The sequence below is a fragment of the Barbus barbus genome, assembly GCF_936440315.1.
Source record: "Barbus barbus genome assembly, chromosome: 1".
NCBI classification, from domain to species: domain Eukaryota; kingdom Metazoa; phylum Chordata; class Actinopteri; order Cypriniformes; family Cyprinidae; genus Barbus; species Barbus barbus.
This window is the reverse complement of record NC_136729.1, coordinates 16,776,125-16,799,233: the sequence shown is the minus strand read 5'-3', so window position 1 is coordinate 16,799,233 and position 23,109 is coordinate 16,776,125. Positions and strand designations below refer to the sequence as shown.

Here is a 23,109-nt window from a genome sequence, read left to right as displayed (position 1 = left end):
AGCAATAACGAATATAATTTCGAGTAAATGCTTCAGTTTACCTCATCTTCAGCCTGACCCAGCTCTTTCTTTAGTTCCTCCACCCTCAGTCGAAGCTTCTTAACTTCTGTCTCGTGCTGCTCCACTCGCCGGTTAGCATGGGCCAGCTCGGCCATCTTCTCCTGATACTGTTTTTTAACCTTAGAGTGGACGTGCCGCAAATCTGCCAGCTCCTGCAAGAGAGCAGATGTCTTGACACCAAACTTCAGATAACAGAATCAAATCATCATTACCAACATTACCATTTTTTTGTACAGTTTGACAAAGAATCAATATTTTAAAAAAAAGTGTGTTTGTGTGTGCTTTGGGAGGGTATCATATCTTATCGGCCTAACTCATGAATATTAATTAGCTCTGGCTATATTGGGATTATAGTCTACTGATTATACTGTACATTCGCTGGTATGCAGAAGCTTCTGGCCTGTATTTTTTTCTTTGCACTGCAGTCAAGCAAAACAAAGCTTTTGAATATAATGATTGTTGCCCAAAAAAGTGTAAGGCAATTTCTAAAAGTCTACTATACACCTGCTTAAGACAAAAGGTGCTGTTATGAAGTGCTATAACACATTATGAGCTATCTTCAATAGGCCTAGATCAAAGTAAAAATGTTCACATGCTATCCTTTTTAGAGAGAGAACGCAGGTCAAATAGAGCTGGTAACTTATCAAGTAATGAAAATACAGCTGAGCACCTTCCTTGACAATAATACAATGGGACACAGTGCTTCAGTTCTCATCACAACACAAGGGACTGTGATGGGGAGCCCAAGTCATATCTAATCACCAAATAAAACACCCCATGACCAACATAGACCATTATGTTGCTAACAGAAGGTGAATTGCCCCCTATAGTGTTTGTTTTCTCCTAGTATTTTTATTTTGCCGCCATGGGAGTCTATTGCTCCTCGAAGTAAAAAGTTTAACACAGTGATTGTTATGTTTGCATAGTACAAAGTTGTGAAAAGTGGCCCACTATGACTCAAGAGAACAGTGTGTTATATCTAATTTATATTACAACAATATTTTTGCTCTGCCTCACCTTTTTACAGTATACAGTTTTTGGAAACAGTGTGAAAGCACAAACATTAAAGTTTAAGCTATAATTGTTTATACTATGAAAGCCATGGACGTATCTCTTTACATCTACCATTGTGAAAACCACTCAAAACCGCCACTAGAAGCTGTGCTCTGATTAGGATCCGGAAACCGCAGTCTCAAGAATTTTAATCGTACAAGACAAACTAACACTGACAATGTCTGCTGTATCCAGGTATTTGTCTAAGTTGATCTTGCGGTCAGACAAGGCATGATGAGGCATCCGAATAGAGGCAGTTCCTGGTGTGTGCTGTTCCACAGCCCATATACTGTACAATCAACGAAGGAGAACAAAGACAAAACAAACAAAAATCAAATAAAGGGTGCCTGGGAAACACACTCGGGAATTTATTTTTATCCATTTAAAACAAACAGCCAAAAGATCTCTTTACATTTTAACATTAACATGAACACCAATCCACCATTCAGGCATTTTGCTTCAGATTGTGTATATTAATACAATGATCTTTAACACATAACACAGTTTTTTATATTTACACTATAGTTAAAAAGTTTGGGGTCAGTAAGATTTTTTTAAAGAAATACTTTTATTTAGCAAGGATTCATTAAAGTAATTAAGTGACAATTCCATTTTTAAAAAAGTTGTTCGTGTGAACTTTCTATTTATCAAAGAATTCTGACAAAAATGTATCACAGTTTCCACAAAAATATTAAGCAGCACAACTGTTTTCCAACATTGCCAATAATAAAAAAAAGTTTCTACGACACCAAATCAGCAAATTAAAATGATATCTTAAGGATTATGTGACACTGATGACGGAATTAATGGCTGCTGAAAATTAAGTTTTGCCAAAGGAATGAATGACATTTTAAAATATATAAATTTTAAACTGAAATAAATTAATTTATCAATTAATTAATTAACAAAAATCACATTATTACTGTTTCTGCATTCTTAATCAAATAAGCAAAGCCTTGGTGAGCACGAGACTAAAAAAAATTAGAATGCTAAAAAATCTTACTACCCCCCAATCTTTTAAATAGTAGAGCATATATTACCTATACACAGTGCAAGTGAAACAATAAATAAAAAAATAAATAAAAAAATATATACATCCATCCATCTATATCTATATATATATATATATATATATATATATATATAGATAGATAGATAGATAGATAGATATAGATATATATATATATATATATATATATATATAGATATAGATAAGATATATATATAGATATATATATATATATATATATAGATATATATATATATATATATATATATATATATATATATTTATTATCTCACAGATGTGAGTACACCCCTCACATTTTTGTAAATATTTTATTATATCTTTTCCTGTGACAACACTGAAGAAATGACTCTTTGCTACAATGTAAAGTAGTGAGTGTACAGCTTGTATAACTGTGTAAATTTGCCGTCGCCTCAAAATAACTCAACACACAGCCATTAATGTCTAAACCGCGGGCCACAAAAGTGAGTACACCCCTAAGTGAAAATGTCCAAACTGGGCCCAATTAGCCATTTTCTCTCCCCGGTGTCATGTGACTTGTTAGTGTTACAAGGTCTCAGGTGTGATTGGGGAGCAGGTGTGTTAAAATTGGTGTTATCGCTCTCACTCTCTCATACTGGTCACTGGAAGTTCAACATGGCACCTCATGGCAAATAACTCGGAAAAAAAGAATTGTTGCTCTACATAAAGATGGCGTAGGCTATAAGAAGATTGCCAAGACCCTGAAACTAAGCTGCAACTGAAGCTGCCTTGCTAAAGAAGCTGAGGGTAAAGGTGATGGACTGGCTAAGCATGTCTCCAGACCTAAACCCTATGGAGCATCTGTGGGGCATCCTCAAATGGAAAGCGGAGGAGCGCAAGGTCTCTAACATCCACCAGCTCCGTGATGTCGTCATGGAGGAGTGGAAGAGGACTCCAGTGGCAACCTGTGAAGCTCTGGTGAACTCCATGCCCAAGAGGTTTAAGGCAGTGCTGGAAAATAATGGTGGCCACACAAAATATTGACACTTTGGGCCCAATTTGGACATTTTCACTTAGGGGTGTACTCACTTTTGTGGCCAGCGGTTTAGACATTAATGGCTGTGTGTTGAGTTATTTTGAGGCGACGGCAAATTTACACAGTTATACAAGCTGTACACTCACTACTTTACATTGTAGCAAAGAGTCATTTCTTCAGTGTTGTCACAGGAAAAGATATAATAAAATATTTACAAAAATGTGAGGGGTGTACTCACTTCTGTGAGATACTGTATAGGACACTGGCAAGGGATAGAAGTATCGCTTTTTATTTTAGTTTATTCATTTATATATTTATTATTGAAATGTTGTTATATGCATGTGTCAATTTTATTTAATTTCTTTATTTTCTTAAATATGTGGGCATATAGTATTTATAGAGTTGTAACTTTTAGTTTTAGTTACTCTTTCTTATTTGTAAGTCACTTTGGACAGAAGCGTCTGCTAAATGACAAAAGTAAAGTAATATATATATATATATATTTATTTTATTATTAAATATATTATTTATTTATTTATATATATATATATATATATATATATATATATATATATATATATATATATATATATATATATATATATATATATATATATATATATATATATATATATATATATATATATATATATATATATATATATAGTGCCCTCCAAAAGCATTGGAACAGTAAGAGAGGCCACAGAGAGGTTTGTATGAGCTCTCTGTGTGTGTACAGAAATGGGAGATGGTCAGAACACTAAGTAGATCATATATATACAGTGCCCTCCAAAAGTATTGGAACAGTAAGGCCAATTCCTTTATTTTTGCTGTAGACTGTAAACATTTGGGTTTGACATCAAAAGATGAATATGAGATGAGAGATTAGCATTTCAGCTTTTATTTACAGGTATTTTCATCTGGATCTGATACACAACTTAGAAGATAGCACCTTTAGTTTGAACCCACCCATTTTTCATGTTACCAAAAGTATTGGAACATGTGACTGACAGGTGTGTTTTGTTGCCCTGGTGTGTCCTATTAATTGATTATTCAAACAATGAATAAATAGCACTGAATGTCTGCGCTCAGTTTCAAATCCGTGCAGACTGCATTTATAGTTAGTTAGACGTGTAACCAACATGAAAACCAGAGAGGTGTCTATGGGTGAAAAACGAGCAATTGTGAAGCTGAGAGAAGATGAAAAATCAATCAAACCATTGCACAAACACTGGCAATAGCAAGTACAACATTTGGAATCTCCTGAGGAAGAAAGAAACCACTGGTGTACTAAGTAACACACCTCAAACGGGCAGATCAAGGAAAACATCTGCAGTTGATGACAGAAACATTGTGACAGCTGTAAAGAAAGACCCTAAAACAACTGTTAGTGACATCAGCAACAACCTCCAGAGGGCAGGAGTGAAGGTATCACAATCTACTGTTCGCAGAAGACTTCATGAACAAAAGTAGAGAGGCTACACCAGAAGATGCAAATCACTCATTAGCAAGATTTATAGGAGACGAGCCTCAAAAATCCTGGGACAAGGTTTTATGGACTGATTTTATGGACCAAAGTGATGGAAAGGCTAAGGTTTGGAGAAAGAAAGGATCTGCTCATGATCCCAAACATACAAGCTCATCTGAAACACAGTGTACACAGGTGTGCATTATAGTACACATTACACAAGTAATGTAATGGCTTGGGCTTTCATCGCTTCTTCTGGGACAGGCTCATTAATCTTCATTAATGATGTAACACATGATGGCAGCAGCAAAATTAACTCAGAAGTGTACAGAAATATTTTGTCTGACAATTTACAGAAAGATGCAACCAAACTGATTGGGAGATCCTTCATCATACAGCAAGATAATGACCCAAAACATAGTGCCAAAACAACAAAGGAGTTCATCAGGGGCAAGAAGTGGAAGGTTTTATACTGGCCAAGTCAATCTCCACACTTAAATCCTGTAGAGTATGCATTTTACCTGCTAAAGAAGAGACTGAAGGGAGTAACCCCCCAAAACTGAAAGAGGCTGCGGTGAAAGCCTGGAAAAGCATCACAAAAGAAGAATGCAAAAGTTTGGTGATGTCAATGGGTCACAGGCTTGATGCAGTTATTGAAACCAAAGGATTTGCAACTAAATATTAAGTCTTTTTCACTTTAATCTGTTAATTCTATCTGTTCCAATACTTTTGGTAACATGAAAAATGGGTGGGTTCAAACAAAAGATGCTATCTTCTAAGTTGTGTATCAGATCCAGATGAAAATACCTGTAAATAAAAGCTGAAATGTTAATCTCTCATCTCATATTCATCTTTTGATGTCAAACCCAAATGTTTTCAGTCTACAGCAAAAATAAAGGAATTTGCCTTACTGTTCCAATACTTTTGGAGGGCACTGTATATATATGATCTACTTAGTGTTCTGACCATCTCCCAGTTCTGTACACACACAGAGAGCTCATACAAACCTATCTGTGGCCATAACAGTGAGGAACAAAGAGAGAGAGAGAGTCTAGGGAGATCGAGGGGGGTGGAAGCCAAAGGGAATCACAAGAATCCATTAATAATTTAAGAGGATAATCAAGTAGCTCGACAAATCTCATTCATAATGTACGTACCTCCCCCATAACATGAGCAGGCAAACATTATATTTGTTTTAGAGTGGGAGCACGTATGCACACATACATGGAGATTCATACTTTTTTAGTGTCAATGGTTCAACCTTTTCATACTGATATGAAAGATTAGACCTTAAAAGATAGTAAAAGCGTAAGAGGACAGAAGAATGAGAAGCATGCACACACTTATACTCTCTAAGCCACCTGGCAGAATGAGAATCCCATGCCGCTGTGTTCTATTGATTTCTGGGTCACTGGAAAGGAGGACAAGATCTACTTGTGTTTTTACTGAGAGAGCCACAGCATAGTTAACCCCAGAGCAAATCACACTGCTCTGTATGTGGAGCGCATCGATGCGCTCAATATGGCCTGCTGAGGTGCTGTACGTGCAAGCGCGTGTGTGGGGTGAACAAAGACTATACAAGTGTTTTTACCAAATCAAAATGGATTTAGAAATAGTCATTGAGATAATGTCATGTGAGTTTTTCCTTGATATTTTGATACAATAATGAATTTAAGGTTATTTTATTTTATATTCATTATTATTATATTATAATCTTACTTGTTTAATGATCATAACTTTTTAATTTCTTTTAAGTCATTTTGTTCTGGGTTGGTTGTAGAGAGAGTGAAACCAAAATATGAAAAAGTATCTGAAAAATAACTGCTATAAACTGTTGAACCAAACACTGGGTAGCATATGCAGTGCTGCATATCCCTGATCATGTCAGTCAGATCTTAACAAGAGGCTTAACAACAATCTTGCAAGAGGCTGTTTTGAAAGATGGTGCTGCAAAAACTAGATTTGACCTGAAAGTAACTTGCCACCCCGAGTAAGCATAGTTATCCATTTTATATGTTACAAGAGCAAAAACTAGCCCTTTAATTTGAAAGGGTTAAAACAGTGGTGAAAGAAATGTAAAAACAAATAGAAACATAGCTGAAAGCAGCGATTACCGGGGTTCAAGCATTTTAAGGCCTTAAGGTGGTATGCTTTTAGGGTCTAGGCCAACCTGGATGTAAAGCTGGAAGTGAAACACATTGGAAATGGACAATAGGCTCACAGAAACACACACACACACACACACACACACACAGAAATGAAATGGTTAAACTATCATATTAATAATCAATAAGCATTCTTACACACACTCACACACATTTTGTTGCAGATATAGATATTTGCAATAAAAGATAGGTGACAATACTCATTGCAAGTCTTCTCTTTTTAAGAGTTTATATGTCATTTTCAGGTTTCTCTGTGATTATAAAATGGCAAAATCTGACATATCTGTATGAACAAAATGGTAAACTTTATCTAAATGTGAATTTAAATGTTAGAACTGTGATTTTATAGCATCTCTATAAGCAAAATATGAACAGTACTGTTTTAGGGTTTAATGAGCCCATTAGTGGTCTTTCGCTGCCATCTAGTGGTTATTTCTCATACAACACTGTGTTTTTAACCTTTATAACTGTTATGGTGTTATTTTTTTGCCCAATCTCTCTTAAACGTAGCTTGCTTCTTTAGAATGAAATTATGCAGATGTGGAGTTTGTTTTAGGATTTACAGGCCTTTGGGTACCGTATGTAAAGAACATATTATAAAATGACAGATTTATAATTGTCCAAATGCAAATGTTCAACATTGTTTTGATAATTATTGGCCTAGAGATTCTAGAGAATAGTACTGCAATGATTTTATTGATTTTGAGTTAAAAACTGAGGACTAGTTGATAAAAGTAGTTTTTTTAAATAATCTCAAATTTGATTGACAACAGTGATCCTAGAGGTAAAGTTTTCAGAATGAGGAGATCTATCATATGATATAAATATATAGTGTATAAGTGAATATTATGAAGATTTTTTCAATTTGATGTCATTTACTACAGAAATACTGTGTTTTTGAGGCCTTTTTCACTGTTATAGCACCACCTATGATCCAATCTCCATGAAACTTTGAATACTTGTTAAGAGTCATCTGCTACATATATTGTCTGACAATTTACAGAAAGATGCAACCAAACTTATTGGGAGATCCTTCATAATGCAGCAAGATAATGACCCAAAACATAGTGCCAAAACAACAAAGGAGTTCATTAGGGGCAAGAAGTGGAAGGTTTCAGACTGGCCAAATCAATCTCCACACTTAAACCCTGTAGAGTTCTCTATTATAGATCAGTGCAAACATCATATAATCGTCACTTCCCAACAGGTACTGTGTACTAACAAGGTGACAGCCATAGACATGAATATGTCTATGGTGACAGTGCCAACTACTGACCTGGCATACGTAATACAGCGTTTTTGGTCGTTTTCGTGGATATGTGTAAACGTGAATCGTTTTGAAAACGTTGTCGTGTATACGTGAATTTTTTAAAAAAACGCAAGGGAAAAACTTTTCTATTTTGGACTACATCGTTGTCATGTAAACGTAGCCAGAGTCTACAATCAAGAGAAGACTTCACAAGAGCAAATACAGAGGGTTCACCATGAGGTGCAAATAAGGCCAGATTAGACTTTGCTCTAAAAAAGACAGACCACTTCTGGAAAAGTATTCTTTGGACAGCTGAAATTAAGATTAAGATGAAATTAAGAAAAAGTATGGAGAAGGCTTGAAACAGCTCATGATCCAAAGCATACAACATCATCTGTGAAACATGGTGGAGCAGTGTGATGCGTGAGCGTGCATGGCTTCTAGTGGCACTGGGTTACTGGTGTTTATTGATGATGAACTCTGAAGTGTATAGGGATATACTGTCTGCCCACATTCAGTCAAATGGAGCAAAGTTGATTGGACAGCGCTTTATAGTACAAATGGACGATGACCCAAAACATACAGCAAAAACAACCCAGGAGTTTTTGAAGGTAAAAAAAGTGGAATATTCTGCAATGGCCAAATCAATCTCTTGATCTCAACCTGATTGAGCATGAATTTCTTTTGCTGAAGACAAAACTGAAGGCAGAAAGACCCACAAACAAACAATAACTGAAGTCAGCTGCAGCAAAGCCTGGCAAAGCATCACAAAGGAGGAAACCCAATCTCTAGTGATGTCCATGAGGTCAAGGCTTAAGGCAATCATTACCTGCAAAGGATTCTCAGCAAAATATAAAAAAAAATTTACATTTTATTTCATATATCATTATATTTATTTGTCCAATTACATTTGAGCCCCTGAAAATGGGAGGGACTGTGCATAAACATGGATGTAATTCCTAAGTATTTTGTGTTATATGTTTGTTCAACCCCTTGAATTAAAGCTTAAAGTCTGCACTTCAATTTCATCCTGATTGTTTCATTTTAATTCTATTCTGGTGGCATACAGAGCCAAAAGTATGAAAATTGTGTCAGAGTCAAAATATATATGGACCTGACTGTAAATCTACACTGTTATTTTAAATTAGTGCTGTGAAATGATTAATCGCAATTAATCGCATACAAAATAAAAGTTTTTGTTTATATAATTTATGTGTGTACTGTGTACAGTTATGTATATATAAATACACACACATACAGTATATATTTCGAAAATATTTACATGTATACATTTATATAATTTGTATTATATATAAATATATTTAAAATATAAACGTAACATTTTTCTTAAATATTTACATGCATGAGTGTAGGGGTGGGCGATATGGGAAAAATATCATATCACGATTTTTTATAGAAATATCACGATTCACGATTTTTATCACGATTCTTTGTTAGTTTTACTATTTTGGTTTTACAAGTTGTCTGAGCATTACAGCCAAACTAGAAAGACAAAGATGCATGGCAGATATTTAGGCCAAAGTGGGCGAAGATAAAAAATCTTTGTCATTATTTTATTTTTCTTATTAAAAAATATGAACAAAGATACACATTACAAATACACATAATATACAAATAAAACAAACAGTGCTTTATTTCCAGGTACAATAGGTGTATTTAGCAGAGCATTCAATGAAATTGAATGAACAAATATAAAAATAAAACACTAGATAGACTGATTCCTAAAGCAACTGTATTAAAGTTTTTCAGTCAAGAATAGTGAGTGATTTTTCTCTTTGTGTTTTGTTGTTTTGTTAACGTTAAATGAATAGTTCCCCCACAAATTAATATTCTGTCATCTGTCTGTCAATTCTGTCATAATGTTGTATTTTTATATCATCATTTACTCAAAAGTTGTTTTAAACCGGAATGAGTTTCTTTCTTGTGCTGAACATTTATAAATGCTATTTTGAAGAAGGTGGAAAACCAAACAGTTGCTGGTCCTCAGTGACTTCCATAGGATTTTTCTTTCCTACTATCAAAGTCAATGTAGACCAGCAACTGTTTGGTTTTCCACTGAGTAAATAATGACAGAAATTAAATTTTAGGGTGAACTATCCCTTTAATGACAGTCGACAGCACGTTTCGTGTCCTGTCCCTTTAAGAGCTGCACGCATCTAATATACAGTACAGGCACGCATCCGTTTCTCTCTTAACTATTTACTTTCATTTTAGAGATAACCAACTCAGTCTGTATGTAAACCTTGTGTGTTTTGACAGTATTAGCGCAAAATATAACTTAGTTGAGTAATCAGGCGCTGTTAGACAGGCGTTTTAGTGCGCGTGCTTCAGGTGTATGCGCTCAGAACAAGTGCACGTCAGACCAGCGCGCGAATTAAACATTTAACCAGCAAGGCTTGTATGCAAATAATGTACTTTTGCGATCGCGAATAAGTGCAGTGTCCTGTCTGAGTAACTCTACTGCTGTATGTCGTGTTGTACAGTATATAGAGACGGCGGCGCCAGAACTGTATTTGACAATGTGCGCGGTAGCGCGATACTACGATATTTCTTAAAAAGCAGATCGTGGAGACATTTTTATCGTCCACGATCAAAAATCGTCATATCGCACACCCCTACATGAGTGTGTATATACACATTTATATATACACATAATAAATATATATAGTACACACACACATATCATGTAAACAAAAACTTTTATTTTGGATGAGATTAATCATGATTTATCGTTTGACAGCACTTTTTAAATCATTTACCCAGAAACAGATTGTTTAAAAGATATCAAAAAAGCTTTTTTGGTCACGCAAAACAGTGGTGAAACATTGTATGTGAAAGTAGAAAACTTCAAAGAAAAAAGAGATTAGCATGAGAGACAGAGGGCAGAAACCATCTGAAAAGCTGAAAAATACATGTTAAGTGGGAGGAAGGTAAAATTACAAATGATATCATATTGAAAAAAAGGAGCCTGTGATTTAACAGCCTTCTCCACTTAAAAGTTACATTTTTCATCTGGGGTAATTTGGGCCTAGCCATCTTTGGTGAGTGTTGATAGTGAAATAAAGTGGAAGGAAAGAGAGGGCCGGATGAATAAAACATGCCATGTCTTGATGAATGATCTATGATGCTACAGAAATTTACTGCAGCAGAAGGAATTGGAAAGTGAGAAATGGAAACCTGGGATATGGGAACAGACACCTGATCAACACAAAAAGATTCAGACATACGGTTCTACACGCATGGGAATACAACAAGAGGATGTGAAGACAAAAAAATACTTAGTGAAATAATTTTGAGATGAATGCAAACAGACACATATACCCAGAGTAAATGAATAAAGATAAGCGAAGACAGGGTGAGGCTGTACAGCCGCATGGGGAAAGGCTGTTAAATGTTTCCTCCTCACTGGCTTTCAGATCCTGAAATCTGCTTAAACATCTGGCCCACTGCGCTCAGAACACACACCTTGTGACGCTTGACACAATCACATCTCTTTGTCTCTCACTCCCGCTCTGAAAGATCAGAAATATACAAACGCACAGTCTTAGAATATTCTATTTCCTTTTCAATTTTCCTTTTATGCAGCAGCAACGAGAGCAGGGAGCAGAGAGGCGAGAGCTTTTTGGCACGCTCAACAAATGGTGTGCATTGAGTGGCTTCAACAGCTGCCGCCCATGCACAGCCAGCTATAAGCTGACAAGGCTTTAGGTTGAAATATATAATATTATTTAGAGAATTATATTGCTTTAGCTAAATATGTCAAATTAGTTCTGGCCACTTTGCAGCTCTCTGACATACAGTAGGTTTTATGTATTTCCGGAGCTTAACGCTAGCCCGGCCTCTCTTACTCGCATTCAACTCAACTTTTGGTGTGCATATATATTCACATAAAGATGCCTCACACCCACATAACTAGTTATACAACCCTGCCATGATGGCAGCCAGAGACCGTATGAAGCAGAGGATACAGTATGTAATACTCAGGAGAAATCATAACGCTCAATATGTAGGCTGCAGTTAAAAGGGTCAATCGACTGTTAATTTACTCTACAACATTCATTAGCTTGACTATCCTGAAGAAAAACCCCCCGAAAAAAGCAGTGGTTTTTTTTTTCCAAACCATAAAACATTTTAATTATAAGCACGACTGGTGAAAATACTCATTTAAAAATAATTTTTAATATGAACTACTATATATATATATATATATATATATATATATATATATATATATATATATATATATATATATATATATATATATATATATAGTAGTTCATATAAAAAAACAAAAAAAAAACAATTATATATAATTATAGAATTTATCATTTTCATTAAAACATACAACAATATAAATGCCTTCTAAAATTATTTTTAATATAAACTATAACATCATTTAAAAAATACTTAATACTTTTGAGCAAGGACGCATTAAATGTATTAAAAATTCTATTTAATCAAAGACTCCTGAAAAAGTATCATGGTTTCAACAAAAATATTAAAGAGCACAAAGGTCATATAAAATAAATTTTAATATAAACAATAACATACATGATTATCATTATTCTATAAGCAAAAATAGCAAACATTTATACAAACATTTACATAAAACATTTACATAAATAAAAGTCTTTCCCATTTCAAGTAGATAGTAGCTGTATTTGCATGGCTGGAAATAGCCGCCCAGGGGCGTTACAAATATGGCTGCCAAGGGACTTTGTGGTAGCTTAGTGGCTAAAGATCTGGACTAGTAAAATAAGGTTGTAACTCCAAATCCACTAAGTGAGGATCTATGATCTGGAGAGTCCCTATTACTGTGGAGTCCTCAAGCACTGCTCCAGGGAAATGACTACATTAGGTTGCTTTACATAAACAGTCTTCTAATGAACACAAACTTCAACAAGTTTAACTTCAACAAGTGCGACTAAAATCCAGCACAACCCCCTGACCCTGCCTTACAGCTATCATTACAGCTGAGGATTAGATCAAGTCTAATAAGACAGCTAAGAGAGAGCGTGGTCTGGGGGCGGGATGCCTCAGTCTATGGGAAAATAAGGGCGATGTAGAAGCCGCTGGAGCCATAATGGTTTCTCTGCCAGTTTGTGCCTTCCTAACACTATTTCTCTTGACGGACTGAGAGGATGATTCACTCACTCCAGCTTCACGGTGGGCAAAAACAGTGGGCCAGGAGCTATGATAAAATGGTGTCTGTGGCTTTTAGTGGCCCTGACCTGAGAACAGGGAACTGGCCAGGAAAATGGATGTGCCGTCTACAAATAGAATTTGCTGTGCCTTTCAAATGAATGGTGCTTTGTGAGCAATCTACACTGCCTGAATCTAAATTGGAGTTCACCTTAAGAGTCTACAGGCAGATCGGTGGTTTTAACAAGCAACCTTACAGACAGGGTCCAAAATTAACATGCTAAATCAAGTAAAAACCAAATGCAAGGTACCCACCACTTGGCTAATCATTTCATTAGGAACTGCCACATAATGCTGCGAGTAATACACTGACCTGTTCTGTTCGTCACAATTATGAAAATTAATTAATTATATATATATATATATATATATATTCACTTGTGGAGACTCTAGGAAGGTTGCAGTTCTGGAAAATTATGGCGCTGGAGACTAAATGGTTCCTGATGGTTTCTCACCTAATTCTTCACATTAATTCTTAATTCTTTTGCAGTTAACGTGTCTTTTCTTCTCCACCTGTTTTTTCTGACCGTGCTGACCCAATGAGCATTTCGCTGCCTAATGGTCATGCCTTAACTTTGCTAATTCTATTATTGCATTAGTATTGTATCCTTCTCATGGGCATTTAATAATTTTTTTTACTTTTATTCTTGAGTTCAATCTCTTTTTTGGCTCATTTTATCTGTAAAAGAAAACCTGCCTAATAATTCTGCACACCTGAAATAAGGAGTTTTTGACTTTCAGCCTTCATGGACAATTATATCTCACTTAAAAATTATTAAATACAAAATCAATAGTAGTTATTAAGATTGATGTGGTTTGAAATTGGTAAAATGTTCTTGGAAAAAAATATGACCACAATATCAACTTGCCTAATAATTCTGCACACACTGTGTGTATGTGTGTGTATATATATATATATATATATATATATATATATATATATATATATATATATATATATATATATATATATATATATATATTTTGTCGCAATGTTGCAAATATTTCTGTTTTAAACCATGAAGGCGAGCCAATGGATATCACACAAGCACGCGTTTGCACTAGGGTTGGCACACGTGAAAACTTTGTGTAAGATTTATGCTGGTGAACATCTTAATCTCAGTCATTTAACTATAAGCAGAAAGTGAAAGTAAAAACGGAATGACGGAGTAATGATGGAGCTTTCGGCATCTGACGCCGCATATTCTCTCAGAGACAAAAATAGACGAATCTACTGCAACATATATACTGATAACTGATAACAGTATAGCCTATAGCTGTTTTCAATTATTTCCTTTACATTTCTCTTGTGGCCCTTTGACATACTGAAAAAAAAGCAACATATTTTGTGTTAAACAGGTTGTTTTTGAAAGTCAGTGCTTGAAATAAAAGCTTTTTATTTAATTGATTTTTATTGATGACTGCAGTGTTAATATTTTAATTATAGGATAATTCATTGAAAGTAGCCTATAGCCTAATAGACCGGTTTAAAAGACCTTTTTTAAAAACATTTTAATTGAGGAGTAAATATAATCTTATGCTTGCAGCGCGCGTTAGTTATGCGTTAATTATTGCAGGGCAATTTAATTGTACTTTTAATTTAATAATAATAGCCTTTTGACATTTGCATATAATTCACAGACCTGGCCCCACATTCTACCTTTATATGGGTGCTAAATTGCCAATGGTTGTCCCCCCCATTGTCAAAAAGATGCTAAACAGGTCGACTATCTGTTCTCTCGATCGGACTTCAAACATATTTCAAAGAGAACTAAATGACCCTCGGTACCAGGACTGGCTGACCAGTGGACTACCCCCACGATTACAAGACACATAACACACACAAACAGAGACATTTTCTTTATTTAGATCATAAATAATCAGTTAAAATGTATCTGGTATATGCATGTGCTGTTTGTATGTTTCCTTATTATATTAGCCTAGTTACCGCTCGTTATTCGTATTAGTAAGCCCTAAACACTCATATTCAGGTGTATGAATGTATCTCTGGTTTAATACCTTTTAGATGTCTCTTTCTTGATATCAAAATGATCTGCTCTTTATTCCTCAAACAATGATGTACACTATGCAATTGTGAAATGCATCATACTATTTTTACTGTACTGTGGGAAAAATTGCACCGATTCTCCAGACCAGTCATAAAACATGCAAATGAGATGTCAAGTGGAACAAAGAAACACTTTCCCGCTGAAACTATGTGCCTTGTTATGGGTCAAACTAACCAAAATGGGTGTTACAGGGAAACCAGATAAAACTTCTCCCACAACCAAAAGGCGACGTCTTCTCTTTACTTTCGGTGCCCTGGAGACACGCATATCACCTTGGAAATCTCACGACTCCCCTTTCGGGGGGAATCCGAGCATCTGGCAGCTTTAAGTCCAGTAACTTTGTCGATTCTCTTCGGACCAATCAACCCATGGCTGGAATGACGAAGCTTTCACTCCCAAAGGAATTCATCAAGAATCTACACATTATACATGCACCAGGACACTTTACTCAGCACCAACAAAACCAATGCAAGTAACCGCTTGTTAACTATTTAGATGTGCTTCTAGGCTTCGAACCCCTTTAAATGAAGGTGATCTGATTATCTTATGGTTCTTAACAGGTTGTGGTTAGCTGATGTATAAATCCTGCCATTACACTCTACTCTCTTGTGCACGAGCGCTCTCTCTCTCTCTCTCTCTCTCTACATGCATTCCTTGCATTGGCATCTATGTTTAATGTTGCATGTTCGATGTTGCATGTTCCCCTGTAGTAAAGTTTAATAAACATCCATATGTATTCACACTTGATTGTCTGTGTCTGCTGCTCACAGAACAAGGTCACTTTAACGTTCCGGTTTTGTTACATGCTCTGTGAGCAATGTATCAGCAAGAAAATTATTTTTCGTGGCCAGAGAAATTATTTTCCTTAGAGTCAATAGACGATTAAAACTGTCCGCACTGCGGACGAACAAATCATTTTATTGTACTATTAATGCTATGGTTAATTCCTGAGGATGAATATAATCAGTGTTGTGCAAGTTACTTCCAAACTGTAATACATTACAGATTACTTGTTACTGTTATTTAAAAGTAATTCCTTACCTTACAATATTACTGTCTCAGAAATGCGTTACATGACTCCTGTATTACTTTCACCAAAATATCTACAGAAGTACACATTTCAATCACAACACATTTCGGAAGGCGGGCCTTCATCAAACCCGGAACTAATCGAGTCGTTTGTGTCAGGCTGGGGAGAAAGGTATTGTAATAATGTAAATTATGTGAAAAATAATGCGATTTTCGAACCACCAAGCATGAGAGCATGTTCTAGTACACCCCCAAAACAAAATAATTTGTTTTGCTTATTTTTGTTTACTGTGTTGAGAGGTGCTGAAATCACGTTTGGTCTCGTACTGTATCGCGTATCTTGTCAGTGTGTGCACTTGCTTGGCCATTTTTAGTTGATAAACAGGAAAGTGGGTCCAGCTGAATTGAAATGGTGATTTGTTGGATTGGTATAAAAAAGGTTATTATACCGCGGCAGCCGTCGTGTGAAGCCCTCTTAGTGTGAAGACCGAAGAGTGTAAAGACCATCAACTCTACCGTGCGACTCCACCAAGGGATAGAAGTATAGCTTTTTATTTTAGTTTATTCATTTATATATTTATTATTGAAATGTTGTTATATGCATGTGTCAATTTTATTTAATTTCTTTATTTTCTTAAATATGTGGGTATATAGTATTTATAGGGTTGTAACTTTTAGTTTTAGTTACTTTTTCTTATTTGTAAGTCGCTTTGGACAAAAGCGTCTGCTAAATGACAAAAGTAAGTAAGTAAGTAAGTAAGTAGAATTTAACATTCTAAAATGACAAAATGTACTAGAGCCCTGTCCTAATGGCAAAGTGTTTATATTTCGTTCCGGCTTTTTATTAAGTTCATTTAGAAACAGCGTTTGGAGCATTTTTTGTTCATTAAATAAGTTTTTTCTTTCTTAAATTAATGACCAAGCGGCCAGCGGCAGACCGGCAGGCTGATCATATATGTTTGATTAATTTAGCCTTCTCAAATCATCATGACTTGCCTAAAATAAAATCTATAGATATTCTAAAACAGTTCACGCATATAACAATGTTTAAACGTTAAACCTAGATACATGTGCGCTGCATCCAGTTTGTGCAGAGAGTGGAAGCTAAAGCGCATCAATTGTACTTTTTTTTCAATGGAAACAACTTACGCCATAATTTTTGCTCATTAAAGGTAAGAGTAATACATCATTCGTAACTCTAAAGGGTCTACTTTTATTTGTGTGCACTCACAATGTCAACAAAACGTCGTGCTTTTATCTCGAACAGGAGTGCTTCACAAAAATGAACCGCAAGTCAGCGAATACATGCCTCACAGACATGATAAATATATCTATAGAAAGCTTTAAATTACTACTTAACGAAATAAATAAAAACAAAAACTATTTAATATAATCGTTATCCTTGAAGATGCACTTCTCTCTAAAGGCGCGTCTAACGAGGAGATGGCGAATCCTTACTATTTCCCCCGGACACATTCATGGTAATTACTTTTGCTAGGGCTTTTGCTTTATTGCGTGTATTTGAATGCAGAACTCTTCCGCTGTGCTGACGGCTCGCTGCTGCTGCGGGAAATTTTTTTTCATCAATAATTGATGGATCTCTAAAATATAAAGATAAGGAGAAGCCTAAAATAGGCCCGAGGACCAGCCCGTGTCTGAACTATGACGTGAATATTCGCCCGAAGCCCGGCCCTAGGGACATAAAAAAGTCAGAGCCCAACTTTAAATAAAAAATTTAATAAAAAATAAAATAAATTTGGGGCTAAAAGTGTGTTGTAGTGCAAGCATTACTGAACATGTACGGAGTAAAATATTACTGAAAATTGATTAGTAATGCCTTACACTACTGCGCTACAGCAAAAAGTAATCCGTTACTGTAATGCATTTCTTTTGTAACGCGTTACTCCCAACACTGAATATAACTGATAAAAGATGAAGACCAAGATGGCTCCGCGCATGGCAGCCATTGTGCTTGGCTCTCCAGTTGTTTTAGTGTTTTTGTTAGTTTTTCCTGTTTTTTGTTTGTCTAACACGATCAGTTTCAACAAGGAAGAACTGCTGAACATTCGGCAGAACACTCCACAAATTCTCAGTTTTTTGATTATTCGGATGTTTTTCTGAACATAGTAGTCGGCGGAGCTGCAGCGCTGTTTAGATGCTTTAGGATGCACAGACGGGGGACGGGGGACGCGAGCCGGTGCGCTCGTGAAGCTCAGACAGCGCGGATTTCGAATGCCGTTGCGCCTTACATCTGCCTAATTTCACACTGATCAGAGCAGATCGGGACACAGAATCAACGGGGAAATCGCGCGGCGGCGGGACATGCTTTTACATCAATGAGAGGTGTACAGATGTAACTGTGTTAAAGAAGATGTGCTGTTCAGATCTAAAAACGCTCTTCATTAACTGTAAACCTTTCTATGAGTTTTGCTCATTCATTCTCGTGAGTGTCTACATTCCACCGTAAGCGCACGTGAGCTCAGCTTTACAGAAACTCGCTGATCTGATCACAGACACAGAACAACACCACCCGGACTCTGTTTTAATCATTCTTGGGGACTTTAATAAAAGCAAATCTCTCCCGTGAACTGCCAAAATACAGACAGCATGTTACATGTCCCACCAGAGACAGTAATATATTGGATCACTGTTACACAGCGATAAAGGACGCATATCACTCTGTCCCACGGGCAGCTGTTTGGTTCATCTTATTCCAACCTACATGCAGAAACTTAACGTTGCCTGTTACGTTGTTTGGGCTGCGTTGTTGAGTGCAGTGGCACTGAGAAGAACATTATATTTCACACACTTTAAGCTTTCATTTTCCAAACGTAATAGGATTAGTCCAACGAATCGTTTCGGTTTGTAATGCGTACGGAACCGAAAGCCTCGTACCGAATGGTTCAATACGAATACACGTATCGTTACACCCCTAACATATACACTGTAAAAAGTGATGCTGACTTAACTTAAAATTGGGGAAACCCATTGCCTTAAAATTATTAAGTTAAGTCAACGTATCACTTTTTACAGTGATAAGAAGCCTATTTATGAAATATTGTGTGTCATCAAGCAGTACGCAGACTCAACCAGAGTAAAACAAGCAAAGTTTCACAAAAGTAAAACATTTCATTGTGTTTGGGGCAAATATCTGCACTCCTTGAATGCCGAATTTGGTGGCTGTAGGTAACTGCTGTAATCACTGTAAAAAAATAAATTGTTGTTTCATCTTAAAATAATTTGTTACCCCGCTGACTTAAAAGTTTTAGTTTAGTCAACTAAAATATTCCAGTTTTCCCTTAAATTAACATTGAGTATCTTAAAATTTCAAGTTGACTAAACTAAAAAAAATTTAAGTCAGTGGGGTAACAAATTATTTTAAGTTGAAACAACTTTTTGAAACATATGTATATGTATATGTATATGTATATGTACATACATACATACATACATACATACACACATATATATATATATAAAAACACATTTAAAATGATAATTACAATTATTAAGAAATTACAATGTGTTTATTAAGCAATTATCCAAATAATTCTGCTGACATAGGGATAAATATAGTACAAAAAATACAAATTGTGGCAACGAAGAAATGTTTATGGACAGTAAATGCTTTCGGTTCTGCCAATGATTTAATTTTGGACACAGCTCAAAGATGCCTGTAGTATATGATTTTAGAATACCATTTATGCACAGTATTTGAAATAGGTTAAACAAAGCTTCATTAAAATGCCACAAGACAAACGCACAGACAAAAACAACCATGACCCTCTGCTGAAGAGCTGAGCTGGTAATGTTGGTGCACTGCTTTAGGGATTCTTGAAGCAATAAATTGCAGCATGCAAGAAAGGCCTTATTCTGACTACACAGTACCCCTCGAAACATCACATGACCTTTAACCCGGACATCAGATTTAAAGTGAGACTATTTCACCTGATCTAGCCCCTATACTTTCCTCATTCAATCCTGAGGTTCCAATTACTTTTTCCTTTGCTTCCCTTCTCTATTTCTCACTCTCCTGTCACCTCTTCCATTCAACCTCTATGTCTCACCTTCATTACCTCCATGCAATTTCACAGCGCAGATCCATTGTCCTCTGTGATTGTATTGTCCATCCGTCCATTTCTCCCCCCTCCCCTTTCACAATCTCTCTATTGTAAGTGAGATGAACACCGCACTCTCTTTCGGCACATTATCCTCATATCGTCATCCTCATCAGTCTCTCTCCCTCTTTTTTTGCAGAGTGCCTCTGTTTAACCTTCATTTCACCTCCCCTACTTTTCTCTCCTATCGGTCCTGAGAGAAGGCTTTTTTGCTGACCGAGAGCTCTCTCGATAAAAATAAAAAAAAGGCCTGGACCCAGACATCAGTATCAGAGCTGCTCAACCCTTACATATCAATGTCTAGGCTTATACATCTTAATTTAAAATGTTCTGAATCTACAAATATGCAAATCTGGAAGAAGATTTCCTTTAAGCTCAGATCCTCAACTGATTTGTCAATGAGAAATATAGAGGGAAAAAACCCTTGGATCCTTCAGTTAATGCATTTCACACATTTTCTACAGCACATTCCACACATACATACGTCCACCTTGTCGTTTGTCCCTTTGGGTTAGACAGTGCGCTGTAGATCAGCATTAATGGCATGTTGTCAGTGCTGGCTAACTGGGACATCAGCCTCAGTGGCTCATAAATAAGCCATAGCAGTAGGTGCTAATGGGTTCATTTAAACTCAGACCTGCGCTAACAGGCCTCCGAAGACTAGCCTGGGATCACGGTATAACTGACTAATGTGTGGACACACAGTCATGGTCCCAACACATAGTAACTTCTACAAACACAGTGAACTGACAACAGCATAACATTAAGGAGACAGGGAGTTGAACCAAAAGTGAAAATTGTAATTTTCATAGAAGATGACTGAAGACAACTTCAGACCCCATTAATTTTCATTTAAATTAATGAAAATTAATTTTAATAAAAAAAAGTCAAATTTCACACAATTCAATGCAACTCTTTGGTGAAATAAACTAAAAATATTTTCATGAATTGAAATACAGCTAAAAACACATTTGTTTAGTTGAGCAGTCTGATATATCAATTTCTTCCTCAACCAATGGCATGAGTTTAAGGAATGAAACTTGTTTGGAAAAAGTTATTTTTCAAAATCCATTTTGTTGTTGCTTGTGAGCAAAAATGATACACTTCACCTTTAAGCTCTTGCATTGCATAAAAATGTAATAATCATAAACAATTTAGGGGACAAAGTTAGAGGAATGAGAGCTGGCAATAACTGATGGATAAAAAATAAGAAAAATGTGCGTGAGACACCTCAATCAGTAAAAGGCGACCTCAGTGAGAAAAACACAGCAGGCCCAAATGGAAAACCTCTGGAGAAGCAGCCCAGAACCTAAAAGGCAAGACAATTCATTTCACACTGGCTTACTCCAGATGTAGCACACCAGAGAAGCTGATTTACACACACACACACACACACAGATACACACTGTTTCATATGCTGCTTCCAAAACCAGAGAGGCAAAACAGAGCACATGAGCTCCCACATTGGTTGTCAATACTGTTTACCGCATTTCCATCAGAAACGATCTGGACGAGCTCACAGAGACTGTAACATCTTATATCAGTTTCTGTGAGGATATGTGCATTCCTACCAGGACTCATCTAACTTATAACAACGACAAACCGTGGTTCACTGCAAAACTCAGACAGCTCCGTTAGGCCAAAGAAGAGGCTTACAGGAATAGGGACAGAGTCTTGTATAAACAGTGGCAGAGAGGAATTATTCCGTTAAGCTAAGGATCCAATTCTCTTCCAGTGACACAGCTTCAGTGTGGAAAGGTCTGAAAGACATCACCAATTACAAGACACCATCCCCCAGGACTGTGGCGAATCAACAACTGGCAGACGATCTGAATGAGTTCTATTGCAGGTTTGAAAAAACACCATTCCCACCTCCTGCAACCCCCCTCTCTCCCACACCTGAACTGCAGATAAGAGAAGATGACGTGAGACAGGTCTTCAAAAAGAACAAGAGAAGGAAGGCCCCAGGCCCAGACGGTGTGACACCAGCCTGTCTGAAATCCTGTGCTGATCAGCTGGCCCCCATCTTCACACAGATCTTCAACAGGTCACTGGAGCTGTGCGAAGTCCACTCATGCTTCAAACGCTCCACCATCATCCCCGTCCCAAAGAAACCCAAGATAAAGGACTTAACGACTACAGACCTGTGGCTCTACAGAGCAAACAGGTCTGTGGATGATGCAGTCAATATGGGACTGCATTACATACTGCAACACCTGGACAGACCACGGACTTATGTGAGGATCCTGTTTGTGGACTTCAGCTCGGCCTTTAACACTATCATTCCAAACCTCCTCCTGCCCAAACTAACTCAGCTCTCTGTCCCCACCTCTGTCTGTCAGTGGATTAACAGCTTCCTGACAGACAGGCAGCAGCTAGTGAGGCTGGGAAAATACAGATCCAGCACCCGCACCATCAGCGCTAGAGCTCCTCAGGGCTGCGTTCTCTCCCCACTGCTCTTCTCCCTCTACACGAACGACTGCACCTCTAAAGACCCCTCTGTCAAGCTCCTGAAGTTTGCAGATGACACCACAGTCATCGGCCTCATTCAGGACGGTGACGAGTCTGCTTACAGACAGGAGGTTAAGGAGCTGGCTGTCTGGTGCAGTCTTAACAACCTGGAGCTCAACACGCTCAAAACTGTGGAGATG

The 23,109-nt window shown here is 36.7% G+C and overlaps 1 protein-coding gene across 1 annotated transcript in view; it reads right to left on the bottom strand.

Moving 5' to 3' along the window:
* Positions 1-23,109, bottom strand: part of LOC306849252 (coiled-coil domain-containing protein 102A-like) — an 84,591-nt gene that overhangs the window by 13,132 nt on the left and 48,350 nt on the right. Inside the window, exon 7 of the mRNA XM_079384147.1 lies at positions 42-212. Within this exon, the coding sequence (XP_079240273.1) occupies positions 42-212 (171 nt within the window). The remainder of the gene's footprint in view (positions 1-41; positions 213-23,109) is intronic.